Raw genomic sequence first — 26,212 nt, 5'->3', positions numbered from 1 at the left:
GTTACAATTTTCTCCTTTTTCTCATTCATGTCAGCCATTAAATAGCAAGTTTCAAAAAACTGCAAAAATCGAGGTGACAACAAAATAGCCCATGAACTGACCCTTTAGAAGTTTATTTTTAGTCCACAGAATTAAAAATCCCATTTATTTCTCTTCTTTAATGTTGATTTTCACAGAAAAAGAAACATTTATATTCTTCATCTGAAGTTATTTACCATAAAACGAACGGGCCGTTTTGCTTATAAAAACATTTATAGTCCTTTCTGTTAAAAGGTTAATACCATGTTTGCATATTTTTCTGAAAGTATCACCAAAGAAAAAAAAAAATTGTGCAGAAAACAGAGAACTCTGCAAATGTTGCTAATGTTCAGGCTCTATTCTCTCAATTAAAAAATGATAGAAACCTTACCAAATAGTATGTGAGAAATCTTTTATATATCATCATCTGACAGAAGTTCTCAAAGAAAACTTTCCATTGTCTTGTTGTAACTAATAAGTTTCAGAAGGTAATTTTGCTTTATCAAAGATAAACTGAGTTCATACTTACATCATTCTAGCTAAATTACAGATTGTCGCTTTTATAGGGTTTTGTTTGTTGTTTTGTTTTGGTTTTTTTTTATATATGCTATTTTCACACAGATTATTTTCTGGCACCTATATTACAAAGGCACTTTGAATATTTTTAAACATACAGCCGACTGAGTTCTGATTTGTTTTGTGTGCAGAGAGAAGGTTTGGCTGAAAGAAATTCCTACACGAGAGACTCTTGTTTAGTTTTGATATTTCTTCACTGTGCTTTCTTTCATAAAGACAAAGTGCTTGCTGCCAGTTAGTTATTGTAATGTAAATGAGCTTTGCATCATTAAAAAGAAAAATTGAAGAAAACCAAGTTGTTTACTTTGCATCTTCAGTTTATTGCTAACAATTTATGCATGCTGTTAAGAGCAAGACTGTTAGGAGGGTATGTGGACAGGGGGAGGGAAAGGGAATGTATTAATTTCAGGGACTAATATTACTGCCTTCAGTTTTAGTAATGATGCTTTTGAAGATAAGTATTACAGATTATAGTACATCTACACTGTCTAAGATGCAGTTTATTTTAAATTGCTTTTTTTGGGTTATCTTTTTTGTGATGAAAAAGAGGGATATTTAAAATATTTGAGGTCAATAGATGTCTTTTTTCCAAATTACAAAGCCTTCTTGTTATTGTTATAAATTGTCTAACTCTTTTATTCAGCCATTATTATGTTCTTTGGCTTTTTTAGCAATTGCACTGCTCAGATTTACATTATAGCTTCATTTTAATGGAAATTCAAACCCCAAAGACATGCCAACTTACAGCTTGTTAAACAGCTTCTTTTATGTTTATGGTCTTTAATATAAAAACAGCTATTTACTTGATTTCCTTTCCTCATTGGTTTAGTAACAGCCTAATTAATTTGTCAGATAGACTATAATGTAAACTATATATGGTGGTAAAATGTGCCTATTTCTAAATTTATGTAGGCAAGGCATGGTACCATGTGAAGCAGAAATGTCAGTCCTGGGGGTATCTGCAAAGACAAGTATACCTAGAAATTTCTGGTCCAGTTCACACTGGCTTGAAACAGGATCCATGTTTGTTGGTGGTTTGCCTCATCGTTATGCAACAAAACAGGTATTTTTAAAATTATTATTTATATTTATTTAAGGTGTTTGATATTTTGGGGAGTGGCATATTGAATAGGATATAACTGCAGAGATATAAACTATGCAAAAAATAAAAATTACTTACAGATTTTTGAGGATTACATCTAAGAGATGAGTATGGTCCTTTGCAGAGTTTTACTGGTGTGTAGGACTTTGGTGAATGAAGTGAACAGATACAGCATTCTGATCTAACATTATTATGATCCATAATCCTGTTTGCCTTGGGTATGCAGTTAAGTAGCAAATATAATCAAATTTAGAGGGGGTACCTGTTACCTCTTTCTAGTTCTATGAAGATATGAAAAGTATAAGTGCACTGGGTTCCATAATGAAAAAGGCTCTGCTTGCATCCTGTGCTGGCACAGATCACTGTGTGTAAAAATGAACCAAGCAAAAGAGAGTTAACCTGTGGAACTGCATTAATGAATAAGAGGTATGTTACAGGAGCTTGAATTTGTGGGGCCCTGTATGAAGCTAGGGTAACAGCATATGCAAGGGTGAGAAGTAATATGCAATAGGGCTAGCACAGAGCTAGTGAAGAAGAGTATATGCAGCGTCATGCAGAGGACTGGTGAGAAATGGATTATTGCTGAATTGTTGTTATGGAGGAAATTGAGGTACAGTAGTCACAATAACAGATACCCAGCCCCAGTAATTTGAGACTTCACTGTACACCCAGGGGACACTCAGTCCAGCTCCTGGTAATGTGGCCTCTGTGCAAAGCAGTTCCCAGCTGGCTCAGCCTTCTACATCTTGTCAGGTGTCTGAGTATGGAGTGCCCTTCTGCACCCAAGGACCTATTGCCGTAACTATGTACAATTTTTTTAAATTAAATCGAGGCATAAGGTGCCAGTGGCCTTGATAGTCACACAGCTCCAAATTAATCTCTGACTTTCCCCTCATCTAAAACCAACCAGTGTTGCTACCTGAATTATTTCACCCTAGTCTCATGTCCCACATGTGTTTATCATTACATTACAAAGATTATCTGTAAGTCTTTGTTTTCCACGCATAGTGGAACAAACTAAATGGTTAACGCTGGGTAGGTATAGTCCAGGTCTCATTTATCTGAGAAGTGATCTTTGGATAGGTGTCATCCCACAACTGTGACAAAGTTAATCTGCAGGGTTTTTTTTGTTTTCCCAGTGCACAGAAGCATCATATAGTCAGAACTGGACAACCAGGTTCCATTTTCTAAGGCACACTTTAGGCTAGATTTCACACTGTGACAATTGTTTTAACCTTTTTATTTCTGCTCTGTTCTTTGGTAAGTGAAGGTCATCTTATAATGATGTAAATATCTACATTCATTTCCAGCACAGACATGGTTTTGATGCTTTTATTTTAATGCAGCATTTCTCAAAACTTTCACCTTACAATAAATTGTACAGTAACCAGTGAAGTGACAATACTGTTGAAAACCAGCTTAAAAGTTCTTGTGAGAAGGTATTTTCAGAGTTGCAAAATACTCAGCCAAAAGTATGCTTCTAAATATCATATACTGGCATTAAAAGAACACATCAAATAGTATTTGTAGTTATATAACTTTTCCTTTAATTCAAGCAGTCATATGAAAATTATCCATTCATCTGGAATGTTTTATTCTATTAGTTGCATATAAAATTTTATTTACTATAGAAAGTATCTTCAATAAATTTTCTATACTAATAAGATTAAAAAATATATATTTCCAATGTTTAAATGACGTGTCTTCTAGAAGCTAAAATAAAATGTTTGGGGGCATCCCACACATAATTTATAGTGTGAAGGCTTAGAGAAGTACAATCCATGGAGTGTATTTAGGAGTAGGTAAAGAAGCAATTTGTTTGAGCAGTATACATAATAATGTGTATGTGAGAAGGAAGTTTGAGATGGTAAATAGCTTCTCACTAGCTACAGGCAAAATAAAATCCAGAAGAATAGGTTTACCTTACATAAGTTAAAATAGTGATAAAAACTATGGCTTAAAGGCAATTTACTGCTAAAACATTTTGCCTATATATTTCTTAGATTGTCATATCAAGATGGGCTTGCTTTCGTTAAGGATATTGTAGTTCAATAAATTATTCTGTTCTTAATTCAGGTTGAATAGGTGAAATGTTATGGTCCATGCTTGTTATTTAGATGTGATAGGTGTGGGACATGTGCATGTGCTCAAACTGGTGATACTTAACCTCTATTAGAACTTGGAAAGCATATGTTCATATAACTTCCATGAAAGGTAAAAATATATCCTCGATCCTCAGTTACCTCTCTAGTTTTCCATGAAGCTTTTTTGCAGTTCATTGCTTTCTATTTGAGATTACCTCAGCTTTTTATTTCACTTAATCTTCTTTGCTCCTTTGTGATTTTTCTGTTCATTTTGATCTTGGTGTCTCATCTTGCTTAATTTTTACTTTCTTGTAACTTTAGACAAGTTTAATTTTCCTTGGCTTTTCTATCAAAGTCTGTTGGCTATAAGCCACATACAGTCTATAAAGGCTGTATTTTCCCTTTTTGTCCAGGAATAGAGAACTGTCTATCCAAGTTCTCTTTATGTGGGCTTTTCAATCCCAGCAGTAGGAAGCCACTCCAGGAAGTTTCTATCTCATTAGATTTGACCCAGGCAGTCAGGCTTCTATTGTAAAATCTTCACCTTCCCTGAAACAGAAAAGGTCTGTTTCTGACCTTCATCCTGCAGTTTGCTTTAAGGGAGATTTCTGCTCCAGCTGAGACTCGGCTTTTTCTGGCAAATGCTCTGATCCTTCTTGGAGTCAAGTCTGATAATGACCCTTGTGATATCCATAGTATCTGCCTAATAGTACATTGTCTTGTTTTAGATGAGTTCCTTCTCTCACTGGAGTAGTTTGCTCTGCTGTTGGCTCTCCTACCTTCCAATATTGTAGAAGTTGTAGAGAGCACTGACTTCAGACCCTAGACTGCTTCAGCTTCTGTCTAACAGGAACTTCTACCTGCCAGTGACAGAAACTGTTGACACAAGAGTTCTGTATTACTGGAATTGGCTCAGCTACACTATTAATTTCCAGGGTAGATTCCTCTTCCTTTCTTTATCAGTGAAGTTTGATATGATCTGTGAAGCCCTCAGGGTAAAATATTATGTTCTCTGAGGATTTCCTGTACTGCAATTTCCTAATCAGTTCTCAAGTGTCCATGCATTTTTTTCACATATTTATTTTTTGTCTATATGTTTATTATTTGCTTAGAGTCAGAGTGCCCTCAACATGTAAGGCAAGGTACAACAATTACTCTCTGCCTTTCAGTCTCAAAGAGTTGACTCTTCTCCAAAAATGAGGGGAATTACCTCCCTGTCCTAACTGCTTTCCCTTTTGTTCTTTAATGCCATTCTGTATAAGTGGTACTATAAGGGGTAGACTTTTACGGGTTTTTTTTAAGGAAGATGATTGTTTCAGTCCTCCTTATTATGAAACCATAGGGTCTTTCAGGCATTCTTAAGAGCAGTTACTGTTTGTCTGTATGTACTTATTGAGGTGTTTTCAGTCTGTTCTGAACCTGACTGGCATTCTGCCTGTTATACACCATTTTGAACAAAAATATCAATAAACAGTCATAGTAGTTCTAGACTGGAAGGCTTCATTATCACCAACTATGTATGTTTCCACTGCCCGGGGTATTTCATGTTTTAGCATGCTATCAACAGAAGTTTGAATTTCCTTCCTAGTCACCCTCTACTGATTTCCCTGGTTGCTGTCACAGTTTGGGAAGGCACTTCAGGAGAACGGATTACAGCCTTACCCTCAAGGCAGTGATACATTTAAATGAAAATCTGGGGAAGTAATGCCATAATAGATTTCTTCACCAATCAGTAGCTCTCAGATCTTCTAGATCTCTGTGCCTAGTTGGTGGGGAGAAACACTACCAACAGTAGAGCAAGATAAAGTTATGGACTGCTTGAGTAACCCAGACATATAAAGGATCATGGGTCCAGATGGGATGCCTACAAGCATGTGCCACTGGATAATTTTATCACAAGACCACTCTCTATCACCTCTAAAAGACTAGAACTATCAGAGGAGGTCCCTGATGATTGGAAAAAGACAAATGTGATGTCATGTTCATATTCAAAAAGATCAAGGAGGAAGATCTGGGGAACCATGAGCTGGTTAGGTCAATGGCACAACTCAGTTCCTGAGACAACTGTAGAAACAAATGAGGGACAAGCAGGACCTTGTGAACAACCAGCATGGATTTACCAGTGGGAGACTCTGCCTGACCAGTATGATTACCTTCCATGTTGAGATGACTGGTTTTGTGGACAAAGTAGATATTCCTTATGTTTTTTTCACAGACTCAACTTCACACCCAACTCCTCTCTTTCCTTGTGCCTAACAGCACAGGGGGGTAGGGAATAGGGGTTGTGGTCAGTTCATAACAACTCTTTTTATCTACATATCTACACATCTACAGTTTTCTGATGTTATGTACCCACAGGACAAAGATAGAAAATTTGCCTGGGTAGGAATTCTGAAGGATCTGAAGACATGGGTAGAAAACAAGATAATAGATACGTGCATTGAAACACCTTGGACAAATTTATCCGAGTTCAAGCTGAAAACTGTTTCATGCACAGTAGGAAATTGTTTTTATGACTCTGCAAACTGTTCTCTTCAAAGTTTAGTGGATTCATCTGACAGTGTAGGAAGGCAGAGCTCAACAGTCAAGAGGAAAACTAAACCATAAATAGCTGGCTGGCAGACATCTTGTCCTGATGTCTCTACACAGTGAAAAAACTATTCTGTGACAGCTTTGTTTATTACTTATTTTTAAATCATATCCTATTTCTTCATTAAAGAATGTGACATGCTTACTTCAGACTTGTCATATCTAAGAAACAGATAAATGGTAAAATAGTTAAACGGTTAAATAATATCATCTTTTTTAAACATTGGGATTTTAAAGCTGTTTATGATAACTGTTTTCCAAGACTTGAAAAACAACAGGGGAATAGAAACCAAATTACACATAGAAAAAAGACATTTTAAATTATATATTGAAAAAAAGAATGTATTATTTCTGAAATCTCAAGACAGGTTTCAGAATAATTAATTTCATGCTAGCTTTAGTTTCATTAATTGTTTACAACAGCTTGTTCCTTTGCTGAGAAGATTGATACACTCAAAGGGAAATTAAAGATTGTTTTCAAATACCTACAACAACAGTTGATTGCAATAATAGTGTTATTTCTGCTTCTATAATTGCTCCAATAATTTATATTTCTAGACTTAATAGTATTTTAGCATTGAGAATGTGAAATGTCATTATATCTTCACGTTCCTTTTAAACATAAGCAATACTCTGTAATTAAACTTTGCAAATATTCAATCAGGGAAGTTTCAGAAGGAAAGGAAGCTTATGTACCAGGAGAACAATCTTTGAAATAATGTAAAGATAAAAGAATAAGTGGAAAGTATGCAAATATATATGTGGGCATTGGTATCCCCATGTTACTGATGGGGAAAGAGCAACAGATAATGAGTTAATATGCTCAGGGTCATAGTGTGTTAGTGTTGTAACTAAGATGAAACAGAAATCAATACACACCTAAACTCTCTCAGACTACTAGCACTGGATGAACCTTTTTGCAGTGGCACATATTTTAAATACATATCTACAAAATATGCTCTTCATATTAAAGAAAACATAGTTTTCTTATGAAAAATAGGTAGTGTGATATCACAATCAAATGATGCTAGGAACCTGCCCAATAAGTCAGGCATTATCATATGTAGATAAAAATGTTTTAAACATTTTTAATAAATTATTACTAAAACATACAAAATTACATTTTCTGTTGCAGATACTGTTTAATTCCAGCCAGCAACTAAGCACCACACAGCCACAGAATAAAAAAAAAAAAAAAAAATTAAAACTTGTGGGCTGACTTAAGAACAGTTTAATAACTAAAATAAAATACAGTAAGAACAATAAAATATAAGAATAGCAATAATAATAATTATAATTTTGATTGTAATGGAAAGGAATATAACAAAAAGTGAGAGAAGTAAAACCCAAGAAAAGACAGGTGATGCACAATGCAATTGTTCACCACCCACTGACCAATGCCCAAGCAGCAATCCAACCCTCCCAGACAACTCTCTCCAGTTTATATACTAATCATGATGTTCTACAGTATGGAATATCCCTTCACCTAGTTCGGAACAGCTTCTCCTGGCCATGCTTCCTCCCAGCTTCTTGTGCACTTCCTCACTGACAGAGCATGGGAAACTGAAAAATCCTTCATTTAGGATAAGCACTAATTAGCAACAACTAAAACATCAGTGTGTTATCAACATTATTCTCAAACTAAATCCAAAACAGCACTGCAACAGCTACTAGGAAGAAAATTAACTCAATTCAAGCCAAAATCAGGACAATTACTCATCCACCAAATTCAATGACATTGAGTGAGGAAATAGACAATGTAGAACAGGTGTCACAAAATACAGAATCAGGCCCTTAATAGGGAATGATCTGAAAACAGTGTGCTATATGTTACAGTTGCTGTGCTTCCATAGACCAAAGCAACAGTAATCCCTCTCTAACTGTCTAATTAGATATAGTTTATGACCCGTTTCCCCTGCCAGAGCATTGCAAAGCAGTGGGAGAATTTAGTACAATCTGTGCACAGTGTTCAGGTTTGATTATCTGGTATTCACCTTATCTGATAAAGGTGAAGAATGGGGCTCTGACAGTAACTTTCACATAATAATTTATAATAATATTTTATTAACATGATGTTTTAACATCCTGCTACAGTAGTCATCAGCTGTGAGCAAATTGCAGTGGTCCTGACCCAGTTAATGCCCCTTGGGCTGTGCAATGTTCAGCTTGAGAAGATTCCTGGAGAAGTCAACAAGGAAAGTGCATGCAGTCTTTCATAGGATTACAAGGCTTACTAGACAGTTACATGGCTGCAAGTGTTTGATACAGTGGTATAAGAAAGAGTGGGTAGTTTGAAAATTTAGAGGGGGCAGTTCTTGAAACCCCATATTTTTCCTGTTGGTTCACAGCACATCTGAAATTGTCACATTTAATTACTAAGAATCATATGATTTGTAAAACCATTTTATTCTGACAAAATTTTGACATACTGATTGCCAGTAAAATTGCCCAATTTGTTCATAGAGTCCTCTCAGTATAAAAAAAAACCTGCTTCAATTTTCTTAAATTTTTTTTTGTCAATGTATACAATGAGACCTGTAGATTGGTTATAGTTTTTTCATTAGATCATAAATGAACTTGGCAATTGTTCAGAGTATTACTTATTTGATATAATTTATAACATCATCTGCTCCATGAGTTTAAGCTGTAGCTCAGAATAGACTAAGTGGGAGCTAGCTGCCAGGCATTATTCTTCACTCAAGGTACAGAGGAATACATATGCTTAGCTTGTAGTAGCTATGCACTTGAGTTTGACGTTCTGCTGTGATACAGAAAATGAAAGTGAACAGTGTTGACTCTTCTGCCTGTCTTCCTGTGGTTTCAGGGCTATATTGTGGAAACTGAGTTGTTCCTTTTTGTATCAATTCCAGTGCCTGCATTTTTCAAAAATGGGATGAAAATATTTGTTCTTTTATTTATGCCACTCCTTCTTAATTAGACTTTCCTTAGACACATTATATGTCTTCTAAGTCTACTCTTCTTCAGGTTTGTGATTACAGTATTCAGAAAGGATTTGCAGAGTGTTTGTTGGTTTGAAATGCATTGTATATCCTGAAGAGTGTCTGATTTCTTCTTGGATCTTGACATGACAGCCATAGATCCTGACAAGTGTATTCTTTCTAATGCCTTTTTTAGGATATGCTCTGCATCTGCTTATTCTTCCTCAAGCTATTTTATATATTTATGTGTTTTCATATAAATAGACAGATAAAGTCTAAACAGATGTTTGTCACATCACCAAAAATACATCTTCTACATGTTGTTCATTTTTTTATTGTCTGCTGTCACATTCACTGTTAGTCATTCTTCTTTAGATTGAGAAATCATAGTTACATGCTTTTAGTCTTATATGATTAATCATTTCCCTGAAATCACCGGTCCTTGTCTCTGAAGTGAAGAGATAATTCTGCAATCTTCTGCAGGAAGCCACTGTTCTGAGTAGTTTGCTGTGATCAGCAAACTTTTTCCACTTCAGTACTTCATACGTTCACACATAATTTGTGAATGTGTTTAACAGCACAGGATTCTGTTGGCAATACTTGTGACAGCTAATCAATGTGAGAACTTACCTAGTATTTGTAATTTTTGTTTCTTTCTTTTAACCAGTTTATTAACTCAAAATGAGACCTTCCTGTATTTCCCATGACTATTAATTTTCTTTAAAAACTTTTGGTGGGGACCGAAGTCAATATATTTTTGGAAATTCAATTAGCTATGTCATTCAATGACCCTCTTGAATAAGACTATTAATATGTTCAAGGAATTCTAATAGTTGGGGAAGCATAACTTACTTTTACAAAATTTTACACTGATTCTTTATATCATATTGTTCCATGTTTTTACTACTTACATTCTTTATTACAACTTTTAGGAAATAGCCTCTGAATATAGATTTGCTGGAGTTTCATTTGCTTCATTTGTTTTGGCCTTTCATTGTCCCTTTTAAAAACTGGTATCGTATTTGCCACTTTTCTGTATTTTGGTTCCAAACATGATTTAAGTGAAAAGTTACCTACCATCTTCCATATATTGAAACAGATCCCATGCCTAGATTAATGCAAAAACAAGGGTTATTTCTCTTGAGGTTTCTCTAATGGTTCCAAAAAAGCCCATCATTTACAACATCTAAAAAAGTCCCTGCATCATATCTTGTCATGTTTTCTTACCAGATTTCTTGGGAGTAATTAAGCTCTCCTATTGCTATGTTTTCTGCCTTACCCTTTCTAACCTGCTTGTGTATATAACAAGTACTATCATCATCTTGGTCACATGATATATAATGTAGCTCTGATTTTGTATTCTTCGTTCTGCATGAAATTTCCTTGCAAAAGGACTTGTGTTAGTTTGTATATATTTATTTGACTATTTATATCACCTTTTTTTTTCTGTTGTAGCCTCCACTTTACATGATTTTTAATCTTGCATCATAATATTCCAGTGTTTCTTTTTCTACCATCAAGATGTTTATCATATTCTTATTGTTTGACTTCTTCTTTTTCTTTTTAGAATTCAGATGTTCTTCCAGAGGGAAAAACATTTTGTCTTTTGAAAATAAATAATGGCTCAGTGTTTTGGCAGAAATGGAGTTGTATTTAAAAGCACAAAAATTGTTCTTGTTCTTTTTTTTTTTGGTAACATATTTATCTAGCTCAGTTGTGTCATGTATATTTTGAATGTGAATTTTAGGTATTTTGCAGCAAGTTCTGGATGTATACAATGGTTCCACATTGGGGTTCTTCACCAGTGTGCCAGTAGCCCTTAACATCTAAGAGTGTGATCTTGCTAGGTCTTCAAGGCTAAACAATACCGAGAAGTGATACCATCAAGGAAAATCTATGTTCCTGTAATCCTGTATTACTTGCTTGTGTTCTTCCTTTCAAGTCAATCTGTGTTGTAAAGTCTGCAGATGATGATCTTGGACATTGCAGAATCTGAGATATCAATTTAAAGAAAAGAGGTATGTGCAGAGAGCACTATAGTGAATAGCACCACATTCTATTTTTATTTTTTCTAATTAGATTAATCAGTATGTTTAAATTTGTTGATGTTTTTTATTACACCTGAATATGCTTGTGTAAGTGTTTTGGAGAACTTATTATTGTTTTATCTGCTTGAAACAAATTTGAATTCTTCCTGGAGATTAGTATTAGTAATGGATGATCCTTAAAGAAAAAAAAAAAAGGAGAATATCCCAGCTCATGCAGATTGCAGAAGTTTTGGATTCTGCTAGTGTCGTGGTTTGAACTCAGCCAGTAGCCAATCACCACGTGGCCAGTCTACTTATCCCCCCACCACTGAAATAGGGGAGGGACAAAAAAAAAAAAAAAAAAAAATCGTAAGTTGAATAAAAAGAAATGTAGTAGTAGTAACAAAACAGTAAAAATAGTAAGTCCAAATGAGTGAAATACAATGCAGTGGCTCACAGACTGATGACCAGTAAGCAGCCCGCCCCTCCAACAGCAATCCCAACTGCACCAGAAATCTCATTGCTGACTGGGAAACCAAAACCAAAACGGAAAACACGACAGCACATATCCCCTTATATACTGACCATGATGTTACATGATATGGAATACTCCAGTGACTGATCTGGGCCTGGCCCTCTAGCTGTGTTCCCTCTCAGCCCAATGAAAGTTAACTCTATCTGGGCAAAACCAGGACAGCTAGTTATAATAAAATCTAAAACTAGACTATATTAAACAAAATGTACAATAAATCTTTCTAGTACACCTAATAAATTCTAAATTTATAATATTGAAAATACAAAATGGAAGACATGAAATTAATTATAAAGGCTCCTCACTTCTTTTTATTCAGTTATTAGTAAAATTTTTCTGAATACTTCTCAATAATTCTATATTGAAAAGATCATATTAATTTTGGTGGTTTTACTAGTTAAAGATCACAGTTGGAAGGGACCTTAAATATCATCTAGTTCCAACCCCCTGCCATGGGCAGGGACACCTCCCACTAGCCCAGGTTGCTCACAGCCCTGTCCAACCTGGCCTTGAACACTGCCAGGGAGGGGGCAGCCACAGCTTCTCTGGGAAACCTGTGCCAGTGCCTCATCACCATCACAGTGAAGAATTTCTTCCTTATATCTAATCTAAATCTTCACTCTTTCAGCTGAAAACCATTACCTGTTGTCCTGTCACGACACTCCCTGATAGAGTCCTGCCCATCTTTCCTGTAGGCCCACTTTAGGTACCGGAAGGCTGCTATAAGGTCTCCCTGGAGCCTTCTCTTCTCCAGGCTGAACAACTCCAACTCTCTCAGCCTGTTCTCATAAGGGAGATACTCCAGCCTCCCGATCATTTTTGTGGCCTCCTCTGGACTCACTCAAGCAGGTCCATGTCCTTCTTATGTTGGGAGCCCCAGAGCTGAACACAGTACTTCAGGTGAGGTCTCACAAGAGCAGAGCAGAGAGGGAGAATTTCCTCCCTCTACCTGTTAGCTACACTAGCAACCCCATTCCCAACTTTCTTGCACTGCTGAGAGCAGGAAGGTAGAGTAATAAGAAAGAAAGCTGAGTCTCGCAAGAAGGGAGGAGTGGGGGAAGATGTTTTTAAGATGTGGTTATATTTCTTACAGTTTGATTAGTAAATTAGTGGTGGTAGTGGTGCTGCTCAGATTGAATTGATGTTCTTTTTCTTCCCTAATCAAATCTGACTTTTGCCCCTGACCATAATTAGTGAGTCATCTCTCCCAGTTTTTGTATAGATCTCCAAGACTTTTGTTTTATTTTCTCCTCCTCATCCCTGAGGGAGAAGGAGTGATCAAGCAGCTGTATGGTGCTCAGTTGCCCTCTGGGCTTAAAGCACAAGAGTACCTCAGCCTTCTGCATATCCTGGGTAACCAGGTCTTCCATTTCCTTCTGGAGAGGTCCTACATTTTCCCTAGTCTTCCTTATATCATGAAAGTACCTATAGAAACCTTTCTTGTTGTCCTTGACATTCCTGGCCAGGTTTAATTCTATCAGGGCTTTGGCCTTTCTATTCTGATCTCTGGCTGCTAAGACAGTTTCTCTGTATTCCTGCCAGCCTACCCACCTTTGCTTCCACCCTATGTAGTCTTTCTTTTGAGTTTGAGTTTGTCCAGGAACTCTTTGTTCAACCATGCAGGAGTCCTGGCATTCTTCCTCTTTAATGGGATGCATTGCTTTTGAGCTTGGAAGAGGTGATCCTTGAATGTTAACCAGCTTTTTTAGCCCCTCTTCCTTAAAGGGTTTTCTCCCATGCTACTCTGCCAAGTAGATCCCTGAAGGGACCAAAGTGCTTTCCTGAAGTCCAGGGTAGTCAGCTCTTCTTGTTGGCTCCTCTGTTACTTGTAGAAGGAAATTATCATCGATGCATTCCAGGAAGCTCCTGGATTGATTATGGTCTGCTGTGTTGTCACCCCAACAGATACCAAGGTGGTTGAAGTCCCCCATGAGGACCAGGGCTTCTGAACATGAGGCTGCTCCTATCTGTCTATAGAGGGGCTCATCTGTTCAGTTTTTCTGGTCATGTGGTCTGTAGCAGACCCGCACTATAACACCACCTCTCCCTGCCCTCCTTTTAATCTTGACCAATAAACTCTTGGTTGGCTCCTCATCCATCCTCAGGCAGAGCTCCATGCACTCCAGTTGGTCACTGACATAGAGGGTGACCCCCTCACCTTGTCTCCCCTACCTGTCCTTCCTAAGGAGCCTGTGTCCTTCCATTCCAACATTCCAGTCATAGGAGCTGTCCCACCACATCTCTGTGATGCCAATGAGATCGTAGCCCTGCAGGGATGTGAACTTCTGTCTCCTCTTTTTTATTCCCCATGCTACACGTGTATTTTTTACATTTAAGTTGGGCACCCAATGAAGCTGACTTACAGGCTGGAATTCATTTGTGCTGCTCTTCACATGGTCTTCTGCTGACCTGTGATCCCTCTCCAGGCTCTGGGTGTCTTTTTCTGGCACTGACATCAAATTGATAAGAATGGGATGGATGGATGGATGGATGGATGGATTGATTGATTGATTGATTGATTGATTAGTTTAAAGCCCTCTTCACCAGCTTGGCAAGCCTATGACCAAAAATGCTCTTCCCTTTCTCTGACAGATGGACCCCATGAGGCCCCAGTGGAACAGGTTTCTCAAAGCAAGTCCCATTGTCTAAGTAGCTGAACCCCTGGCTGTGGCACCAGTCCTGTAACCATTTGTTGATTCGCCAATTTCCACTGGCCCTTTCAAAACCCTTCCCTTTGACCAGGAGGACTGATGAAAAAACCTACTTGAGCTCCAGAGTCCTATACCATCACTCCCAGGCCCCTATAATCCCTCTTGATACTCCTCAGGTTGCTCCTGGCTGTATCACTGATGCCTATGCTAAACAACAGCAGTGAATAATAGTCAGTGGACTGTACTAGTCTTGGTAGTCTCTTAGTGACATCCCTGATATGAGACCCCAGTAAGCAGCAGACCTCTTAGAGAGTGTGCATCAGGTCAGCAGATGGGTCCCTCTGTACCTCTCAGAAAAGATTCACCTACTACTATCACCCATTGCCTTTTCTTAGTTGCACTGGTTGTTCTATGGGGAGCAGGTCAGGCTGCCTTACTCAGCTCCAATGTCTCTCCTGATGTGACAGGTCTTTCCTCTTCAGTCTGCAGAGTGGTGAGGCAGTTCTGCAAGGGCACCTCAGCCTTCAGGGGAAGTCTCTTCCTTCTGCAGGTCCTTGTCATTGTAAGTTTCCATTCTTCTGAATTAATTTCCCTCCTCTCTCAAGTTTGCTAGTGGGGGATTTTTTGGCTGTTTGGCCATGGGCTGTGGGTCCACAGCAGACGGAACTTGGAACCAGCTTATCTAATTCCTTCTCAGCCTCCCTGATGTTACACAGCCTCCTACCACCTCCTGCAGCTCAGCCACCTCCTGCAGGAGGGGCTCCACCTGGGCACATCTTTTGCAGGCAGGTCTGCTGCCTGTCCCTGCCCCAGGAGGAAGGTCTGGGCACTCCCTGCAGTCTGAGGCCGGCTCTGCAGCCTCTCCCTTCAGCTGCTCTGTCTGGGTGGAGGCATCGGCTACCGCTGGGGTAGAGGGTGCAGACCCCCCAGCTGGAGCTGCAGCCTTTGCTCTCAGACGAGTGCCCGCCATCCTGCCCTGAGGGCCAGGTGGGGTGAGCGCCCTTGGCCTGTGCAGATGTCACAGAACGGTGCCTGGTTGCTCAGTTGTGTGGACTTCAACCCTCTCCACTCAGCCAGTGGAATTTTCCTCTTTTGAAGAGGTGCCCTCCCTGCACACCCTCCCACGTGAACTGCCCTGCCACACCCCGGCTGATTGAAGATTGCATATCATATTTTATTAAGAAGATCGTTGAGAGAAGTAATTTTGACATTTATAATATCAGACTTCTTACTGATTGTGAACATGTATATTAGAAGCAATCATATATTTTCTGCCTCTTCTCCAGCTATATTCTGTAATAATTTTACTACTTCTTTTTTTTAATTTCTTTAGAGTTGGTTTAGAGAAGTTACAATTTCAGATGTGTATATATGCATGTATTTATTATTATATTATACAAATAGTAATATTAGTAATGCAGATACCAATATTATATTAAATATTTATATTAATATTAATATAATGATGCTATACTGTATTGATTTATTATTATTAAAATTTTCCATAAAATCTACCAAAATCATAAGAACATTAACTCATATCAGAAAGTTAAAAAATAACCTTCACTGTGTTACGTACACAGACTAGATAGTACTGCTGGTGAGAAATCAAGACCTTTTCTCAGTTATCTTCTGCATCAAATTAAAGGAGACACCTAAGGTTGTATATAAGTAAATGATACATTTTCACAAGGCTGTGCTTCACAGAAATACAAAAATTTAATTAATATCAACTTTACATGAAAAAATCACGTTTGCATTCCACATGTATGTCAGCAGTCCACAGTATAAACTACAAGCAAGATTAAAAATGTAATTCAGTCTCATTAGATAATGCTACAATGCCAAGTTCATTATACTTTACAGAGCTGCAGTTCACCCGATCCAGGAATATTGGAGTATATTCTTGTAGAAAAGAAGCCAATGAACTTGAAGAAGTTCACAGCCCTAGGCCATATGTGCAGCAGGCCTTGGCTAAGAGGAGCCACGCTGAATTCAGAACATTCTAAACAATGTGTTTGCACTCTAAAACTCTGGGCAGAATCAGGATGCTAAGCCAAATAGATTATGTTTCTTATTTGTATGAGAATCTTGATATGTATAGCTTTAACTAAGTTATCTAGAAGCTCTTTTATACAGTTAGAAATAACCAGACCTCTCTGTGCATGGGGAAATCAAACTGCTGAAGCTTCTGAGTCTAAAATTAAAGGAGTGTGGGGAGAAAATAAAAAGAAAAAAATAGCAAAGTCTCCTGATAATCCTGAATGATGATGATTGCCACCGTCTCACTGAAATCCCCACAGAATTTGACTTTATGGAAGTATTGTTCTCAAAAGTATTTTAATTGTTTCATATGTACAGTGCCTGAACTCAAATTTGTGTGTTCTAAATGCTCAAAGTTAACCAAATAGCAGCCTCAGTAAATTAAAAAACTGATACAAAAGCATCTCTGAAACTTTCTCTCTCTTGTTCTCTTGAGATCATTTTTTAAAAAACATATGGGGGAAGGGGATGTAAACAAATTCTGTGTTTGGAGAACTTAATAAGAGATTTGAGTCCAGATTTCTGCTTAGTATGGAAGAAACATTTTTTTTCCCTTTGACTAATATTTCCTATAGAAGGAAATAAGCATTTGAGAAATAAAAGATAAATTAAAAGAAAAATAGTATGGTATCATTCAATTTCTAAAGGCAACTGATGGATGCACTCAGATGAATTGATGTACCACTGTCAAAATACGTATATATTTGAAAGAAAGTACGTGTTGTGCATTCCTGAGTGACACCAGAAAGTTCTTCTGTTCCAGTCCCTCTAGAGGATCTGCCTGAGCTGTCTCTCCTCTTAGTCAACATGTAAAATACAAGAATATCTGCAACCATTTCACACTGTACTGAGCTGAGATTCTCTTCTACTTGTTATTTCTTGCTCTGAAGTTGTTTTTGCCTTTTGGATTTCAGGAACTCAGTTTTCATTCCCTTTCAGCTTTGTGCCAGCTGTGGGTTTTTAATCCCATTTCCTGAGATACATGATATATTTTTGTACTGACACCAATGATTAAGTCTTATCTGGCAAGATAGGTCCATTGTGGTCATTCACCTGTTCATCCATTAGAGAAACTGTGGGTCCAGTGTTGAATGTGGCAGAGGAACTTGTTATAAATGGCATAAAGAAGGCCAAGGTACCTGATGACTTCCTTGCTTTGGTCTTTACCCATAAAACCATAAACCTTCAGGAACCCCAGGCACCTAGACCAGAGAAAAATTGTGGAGCAAGGAATACTTACCATTGGTGGAGAAGGACCAAGTTAGGGAGCACTTAAACAAACTGGTCATATGTAAATCCATGAGGCCTGACAGGTTGCACCCACAAGTGTTGAGGAAGATGTCTGATGTCACTGTGAGGTCACTGTTAATTATCTGTGGATGGTCATGGCAATTAGGATACGTTTCTGAAGACCAGAAGAGAACAAATATCACTACCTTCAAGAGCAAGAAGGAAGATCTGGGAAACGATAGGTTAGACTCAGTACTGATGAGGCCACATATTAATCAATGTGAACAGTTCTGGACCTCCCCAATACAAGAAAGATATGGACTTACTGGGGCATTTCCATCACAGGGCCACAAAGATGATTAAGGCACTGAAGCATCTCTCATACAAGGAAATGTTGAAAGAGCTGGGACTGTTCTTTTGATTTTGTGATCCCTTCCTGTCACATCACCCCAGGCCCTTTGCTTGTCAACACTCACAGAGATTTTCTCATCAGTCCCTCACAGGGCTGATGGTAACTCTCTTCTTCTCTGTCATTCCTAGTTTAAAGACCTCCAGAGGTCCCTTCGAACATAAACATTTCTGTGATTCTGTGATCCATCTCTGCTCTAACCAACAAAGAGAGTACTGATACTTATATCGGGGTCAGTGCCAAAGCACATTTCTGTACCCTGTTTTTTGCACCCATCCTTGGTAATTCACTCTATTGATTCTTTTACTCTGGAGCCACGAGTTGCCACTTCCCTTCGGGGTATCTTCTATGCATTGTCATATTATGGTTATGTGGCCAGTGAGGAGACAGCTACACCTGCCTCCTCACTGGCATGCATGCCTTGAGATGTGTTGTTCTTGGGCTTTGGAAGTTTTCAGGTTCGGCCTGCTGTCTTCTGCTAAGCCAGTGTGCTGTTTCTTCCTGGAAAATTCTATCCAGCATTCAAAGAGTTAGGGCTGACACAGTGTAATGGAAATTTTCTTCTGTATTAGCCCGTGCAAGATTATTTTCCATCAGCAAGGCCTTGCTTGGAGTCTGACCAGGCAATTTGGCAACTATTATCCTCTTACTGTCATCTGTAAAATGAACTACAATTGCTAAACCCTCAGGAATACTGAGTACCTATATGTATTCTGCTGCCCTTTTCCTTCACTTCCATGGCTGCATCAGAGGAATATAAAAGCATATGTCTCACAGGAAAGATGGATGTTAAAGAGACTGACTGCTAGAAGAAAAGGCTTATTTTCTATTATCTCTCAGATCTCACTAGTGAACTCTTCGGGCTTTGTTCACCAGTAAGAATTTATTAATAAAGTATCTGAAACTGCAGAACAATCTTGAATGACACCTTAGAGGACTTCTCAGCCACTGTCACCAATTATTCCATAGTGCTGAAAACTGTTCATGATCTATCAGGTACCTCCTCCTGTTGGTACTCTTCATACTTTTGGCACAGGGCTCCCAAAGGAAACAAAGTGATCTACAGGAGAGAACTGATTTAAGTCCTTCTCTCCTTTACAGCTATGTCATCCCATATTCTCTCATGGTCTTTCTAATGACTCATAGGAAGAATGAGACAGTTTCTTTCTACCTCCTTTCCCTAGGTGCTCCTCAGCATCAACCTCAACAGTCATTTAACCAGCCTCACAGATGGCAGCTCTTTATCCATCATGGATTATCTGCATTATTCCCACCAGCTCACTGTTGCATATCAGCAGCCTTAAGTATGTGTTGGAAGACTTGATACTATTTCTGCCTTTTACTGCATGCAACTACAACTTCATCTACCATCTTAAGGTCCTCTTATATTCAGTGCTTGCCCTTAGATACAAATGCTCATTTGATTAACTTCACCATCCTGCTACCTTCTAAGCTTCTGTAAATTTTCAGGAGTGTAGTGAGTTGTCACTGGTTAAGTGCCAGATGCCCATCTAGCTGCTCGCCCACTCCCCCTTCTTAACTTGGCAAGAGGAGAAAATAAGATTAAAAAGTTTGTAGGTTCAGATAAAGACAGGTAGATCACTTACAATTGACATCATGGCCAAAATAGACCTGATTTTGGGAAAATTTATTTAATGTATTGCCAATTAAAATAGATTTGAGTAGTGAGAAACAAAGATAAAATTAAAACAATACCTTCCTCCCTTACCCACACTGCTTCTTCCCAGGCTCAACGTTATGCCCAACTCCTTCCACCCCAAGTCCAAGTGGCTCAGGCAAAGGGGTGTTGTGGTCAGTCCGTAACAGCTTCTGTCTCCTGCCCCTTCATCCTCACACTGGACCTGCATCCGTCCTCTCCACAAGCCACAGTTCTTTCAGGAAACATCCTGAAACATCCAACCTGATCTGGCATGGTCCTCTCCATGGACTTCAGGGGAATATCTGCTCTGGCACCATGGAGCAGATATTGACCTTGATGTTCACACTTCTGTTTCTCTCTCTTTTATTCCATGCATCCTCTGCCTTTGTAGCATGTTCTCAGAGGCACCATCACCTTGGCTGTGGTCTCAACTGTGGCCTGCCATGGGTCCATTGGAGACAGTGTGTCTGGCACTGGACAACCCCAGCCTCTCATCACACAGGTCATCTCTTTGGCTTCCTCACTGACAAAACCTTGACACCAACACCCTATACAAAGATACGCTGATTTTATCAGAAGATGCTGTTCTAGTGATATGCACAGATATGATTTGATGATGTACAAAGATATGATTCTGATTCTGTAGAGATTATTTCCCTACTTTGAAGAAGATTTTGAAGGGATAACACTGTTTTAATCTTGCGTACAAGTTGCTTTTATGAATTTGCAAGTTCAAATCCAGGTGATAATTTCTTTTGAACTTATTAGCAAGGCTGCAAGATCGCTTTTTGTCTTTCAGCTGTGAGGGCACTTACTTTCCTATAGCTGCCAGGCTGACTTACTAAGATCCTCAGTTTGTTACTGACATTGCCACTTAATTAGTCCACAGCTCCTGCATATTCCAACAGGATCCTGGCAATGGCTACAGCTCATTTTTCTTGGAAAAACATCTTCTCAACACCTTATCTTGATGTGTGGGCTGTTGTGAGAATTGTACTGGGAGAAAATTTTCAGTATCTCTGTGATGTTTTTGTCTTTGCCAACCCTGCTTCTCTTAGTAACATTAACCATTTTTCTCTTCTTCCTATTCACAGTGTGCAAAATTCAGGGCAGTTACAGACATTTGAGATTACTTTTCTTCTGCTGAGCACAATCAGTCCTTTTTATCCAACAGCTTTCCATGTTCCCAAATTATCTGATTTACCTGGAAATGTGTCAGTGTGTACGTGCATAACACCTTGTCAAGTACCTTGTCAGGTAGTTCACCTTTGTTTGCCTGTTGCTCATGGTCCAGTCTAGAAGCTGCTTTTTAAAAAGTTACTGTTATCTTGAAAGTGGCATCACACAACATTATCAGATGGAGAACACATTCAAGCAGTCTGCTACACAGGATTTGTAGTTTTCATTGAGCTATGCCTTCACATTGTCATCTCAGAAGTGGATTCAATTCATGAAGAACATCTTTGAGAACAGTAGGTATGGGTTTGCCATCACATGTTATACAAATAACAAAAAGAAATAATTTCCTTTGTTGGGAAGCAATGGAGATCAACAGATGGCATCATCTGTGACGATGACATTTCAGTAATTCCTCTCTGTGACTCTTTGAGATCCCTTTCAGAAAATTTCAGCAGGTCTGGTTGATGATAAGTGAAAATTGTCTTAAGCAGTTAGCAGATAACTTTCATGAGCCCTTAGAGGATGTGTTGGTATCAGTCCCTTCCAGCAAACCTTAACAGTGAAGTGACTTAATACAGCAGTGCCCTTCAGTGCTTGCATCCCAGACATCTGTCATCTAATCACTTCAAGGTCCTTCCAGACACTGGCTGAATATTATACTGTTTCCAAGCAGCCTCCTGAAGCTTGGGAGGATAGTCTGTAATCATTCATTGTATAACTGTACTCCTGGATCTTCTGTAAGAAGCTGGATGTCAGACTGTCTACTTGGACTGAAAATGTATACAGGCACACTTTACTCAAAAATAAGTTTCACACAGAAAATTCACATACAGTCTGCAACTACATTTGTATAGCTCCACACTGTAGCTTACACCTCATTTTCAGTCTCTTTATAAATGGTGGCCCCTACACTCCCCCTATACAGGATGAAGAACAGACAAGAGCTAGGGTTTACTCTCAGGAAAGGGGATGTACTAACCATGCGTGACAGCAGATACCAGTTAGTGACCTCTAATCTTCCTTTGTAGCTTTTGTGATATAGCCTGATGATGTAAACCTAAAAGGGAAAAGTGCAGCAGCAATTATTTCAGTACAGTTTAAGTTGGATCCTTTCAGCTTCAGGAGAAACAGCCCATTTGACAAAGCAGAAATATACAACTAATTAATAATTACCCAATCGACCCTATCAATCAGTAATTCCTTAGATTAGTTGCCCACTTGTTCCTTGTGTGTTTGGGAACTGTAGGTTCATCTCTTGCAGAGTGGTTCTTTCTACAACTGATAGAAATGCACAAATATTACCTTGTGTTTCTTTATTCATTCCCTGCAACATACAGCTAAAATCAAGAGTTGATCCCCTTTAGCTATCAGTTTACTCATCTGTTAGCTTCTTTTTGATAACAGTAAATGTCTAGGCATAAGCTCTAGCAATCTAACAACAAAACTCAAGTGTGGTGGGTTGGCCCTGGTTGGACACCAGGTGCCCATCAAAGCTGCTCTATCACTCCCCTCCTCAACTGGATAGGGGAAAGAAAATGTAATGAAAGACTAGTGAGTTAAGATAAGGACAGGGAGATAACTCACCCATTACTGTCATGGGCAAAGCAGACTCAATTTAGGGAAATTAATTTCATTTATTACCAATCAAATGAGAATAGGATAATGAAAAATAAAAACTAAATCTTTAAACTCCTTCCCCTCACCCCTCCCTTCTTCCCAGGCTCAACTTCACTCCCAATTTCTCTACCTTCTCCCTGCCAGTGGCACAGGGCGACAAGGAATGAGGTTTGGAGTCAGTTCATCACACATTGGCTTTGCTGCTCATTCTTCCTCAGGGGAAGGACTCCTCACACTCCTCTCCTACTCTAGCATAGGTACCTTCCACAGGAGACAGGCCTCCATGAACTTCTCCAGCATGAGTCCTTCCCATGGGCTGCAGTTCTTCATGAACTACTCCAGCGTGGGTCTTTCTCACAGTGGTGGAGTCCTTTAGGAACAGCGTGGATACCCCTCAGGCTCACAAGTCCTGCCAACAAACCTGCTCCAGTGTGGGCTCCTCTCTCCACAGGGCCACAGGTCCTGCCAGGAGCCTGCTCCAGCGCAGACTTCCCATGGGGTCACAGCCTCCTTTGGGCATCTGCCTGCTCCAGCGTGGGTTTCTCCACAGGCTACAGGTGGAGACCTGTGACATGCGGAATAATGACTTTACAACCAGTAAGTTTATAAAGAAGGTATGTTTATTCAGCGCTGGGTGCACGGGGGATCGCTTGTCCACAACATGCACACCTTGGAGCAAAAAGCAGCTTCTTTTTATAGTGTAAAACGTTTACATATTCATTATAATCCTGAGAATAGGGAGAGATATTACAATTAGTTTTGAGAATTCATTATCATAAATCCTGCCCCAAGTTCCTCCCCCTCGCGTCTGCGCAGTGGTTCCTGGTGGTCTTGGGTGGGGGTCTTCAGGATGAAGATTGAAGATGCCTCCTCTTCCTCTCATGACTTTTCACCCAATTAGGTCTTTTCAGCATGTCAATTTAGAATTCCTTGAATCCTTGTTCCTTATCTTGGGACTCAGTAGTTACAGCCCCTCCCTTATCTCAAGAGCCCATCCTGCTGAGAACCCTGAATCCATTTTGTTAAAGTTTCTCACTTCATCTGTTCCTCCATTACCCCCCAGGGGCGGAGGGCACAGCTGCCTCACCATGGGCTGCACCACGGCCTGCAGGGGAACCTCTGCCCCGGTGCCTGGAGCACCTCCTGCCCCTCCTCCTGCACTGGCCTCGGGGTCTGCAGAGGTGCTTCTCTCACATAGTCTCACTCTTCTCTCCAGATGCAGTTTCTGTTGTGCAGCAATATTTTCCCCTTCTTAAACATGTTATCACAGAGGCACTGCCCACTGTCACTTATGGGCTCAGCCTTGGCCACTGGTGGGTTTTCCTTGGAGCTGGCTGGCATTGGCTCCATCAGACATGGGGGAAGTTTCTAGCAACTTCTTATGGAAGCCACGCCTCTTCTCCCCAAACCATGCCATACAAATGCAATACATCAAGCTACATGAGAAAAGCATGTTATGCAAACATTTTAATAACAAAACCAGTATTCACTTGTTTCTGTTTTATGTATGTGTGATTTTTCTTCAAGTTTTTTCTACAGCAGAAAGGTTTATGCCACAAACATGAAGTTTTGGGTCTATACCTTGTCATAACCCAGACTGGAAGCCCAGAGAATCTCAATGGTTCTGTGATCTCCTCGGGTTAAATTAAGGTGAAATGACACCAAACGACCTGTTAAAATGTTTTGTTTGTGGTAGGGAATAATTTAAACTTGGAAAAGGATAATAAGCAATGTTGTCCCCTATAAATCTATAAGAAAAAAAAGAAAGTAAAGAAAAGGAAAGGAGAGAGCGTCAAAATCACCACCCCTAGAGCCAACATTGTCTCAGGTCCGGTAATTCTGGGTGAAGTGTTCACACAGAGCAAAATTTCTGTTGCCTTTTTAAGTTCCTCTTATTAGCTGATTAGCATACTAGATGAGGAAGGGCAAGTATTTCACAAATTTATTTCTATGAATGTCAAGGAAAAACGTGGAGTGTGGGTTCCAGCTGAGTTGGTGGTCATTGCCCAGCTTTGTTTTTCCCTCTGTTCCTGGAGATCTTATCAGTCATCCCAGAAATTATCACCTCTTATCAGTTCTTGTTACCACTTCAGTGGCGAAGGGCCATTAGTCATTAGCAAGTCATTAGGCAAGTGTAGTGTCTGGCTTGCACAATAGAGTCACAAATGGCTTTATGATGAAGACAGTGATAAATATTTGGTTTCCCCTCAGTCCAGGTCTCCCCCTTTGAGGCTTATCTAAGGAGTTTGTCAATGCAACAGAAAGGGAGTGGGGGGTGCATCCTTCAATACACTCCTACTTCCTTGGGTGACATCCCTTAGACTAATCCAAAGGCTGCAGCTTGCCCTTGAGGTTTTCTGTGTGGATAAATATTTGAGGCATTTCTTCCTTCAGATCCTTACATACCTTCATCCTATTAAAATGCAAATCCATGAGTTTCTCTTCAGGAAAAAAGAAGACAATTTGCTGCTAAATCTCACAAAATCCCACTGAAAATTACTTTTACTGATTAAAGTTGTGTGCTTTGGATGGCAAGTTGAGCAAACTGTTGCCATTTCTGATAAATACAAACTTGGTAACCAAAAGCATGCATGTGGCTAGAAAGTATATTAAAGTATCCTATATAGTGCCACCTGAATAGCTAATAATAAAAACATCTTTGCTCTCACAGCTGTGTTTTTATAGTATTCTGGGACATAAATTTTTAATTTTTGTTTCTCACCTCTATCACCATTATCATTAAAGAAGTGTTTGTATCACTTTGCATTTCTCTCACATCTTTAGTGACTGTTTGAATTTCCACGCACAGACTCACAGTAAGCATTACATCAAGTACTTTTGTCCATATGTCTGAGAAGTTCTGAATTTGTGTTTATTCCTTGTACTGGGTCTGGCTGGGATGAAGCTAATTTTCCTCATAGCAGACCAGATGGTGCTGTGTTCTAGATTAGTGACTAAAGCAATGTTGCTAACAAAAGGATGGCTGAACAGTGCTTACACAGCATCAGGTCTTTCTCTGTTTCTTGCTCTTACCTCTCAGTAAGTTGTCTGGGGGTGGGAAAGAGGCTGGGAGGGGAGACAGCTAGGACAGCTGATCCCAAATGACCAAAAGGATATCCCATAACATATAACATGCTCAGCAATAAGACTGGGGGAGTTTTTCCAAAATAGCCATTGCTTGGGGACTGGCTGGGCACCAGTCTGCTGATGGGTGTACTTTTTTAAGTAATTACTTTTGCATCACTTGGGTTTTCTCCTCCTTTTTTCCTTTACTTATTAAACTGTAGTTTATGTCAACCCATGAGTTTGCTCACTTTTTACCCTTCTCTCCATCATCCTGCTGGGAGGGGAGTGAGTGACTGAAGGGGTGTTCCCTGCCAGCTGGGGTAAACCCACCATGTTTCCTCAACTTCACTGTCACCCCAGAGGGACCTCTATGTGTAACTTCTGTCACAAGCTCACAATGAATCACACACAGGATTCTCTCTTATACTTCTGTTAGGTGTCATTGTTGATTTGTAGGTCTGTCTGTAGTAGACTTTTAAGTGTGTTAAAG

The 26,212-nt window shown here is 39.2% G+C and overlaps 1 protein-coding gene across 2 annotated transcripts in view; it reads left to right on the top strand.

Moving 5' to 3' along the window:
• The window catches only part of EYS (eyes shut homolog), a 1,023,641-nt gene that overhangs the window by 732,414 nt on the left and 265,015 nt on the right, over positions 1 to 26,212 (top strand). For both annotated transcript variants that reach the window (XM_026844748.1, XM_026844747.1), the window contains one exon: positions 1,507 to 1,657. In XM_026844748.1, coding sequence (XP_026700549.1) covers positions 1,507 to 1,657 — 151 coding nt within the window. The remainder of the gene's footprint in view (positions 1 to 1,506; positions 1,658 to 26,212) is intronic.

Source organism: Athene cunicularia, assembly GCF_003259725.1.
Source record: "Athene cunicularia isolate RWA chromosome 3 unlocalized genomic scaffold, athCun1 chr3_part1, whole genome shotgun sequence".
Lineage (NCBI taxonomy): Eukaryota > Metazoa > Chordata > Aves > Strigiformes > Strigidae > Athene > Athene cunicularia.
The sequence above is the reverse complement of the archived record's forward strand: the minus strand, read 5'-3'. Positions and strand labels throughout refer to the sequence as shown.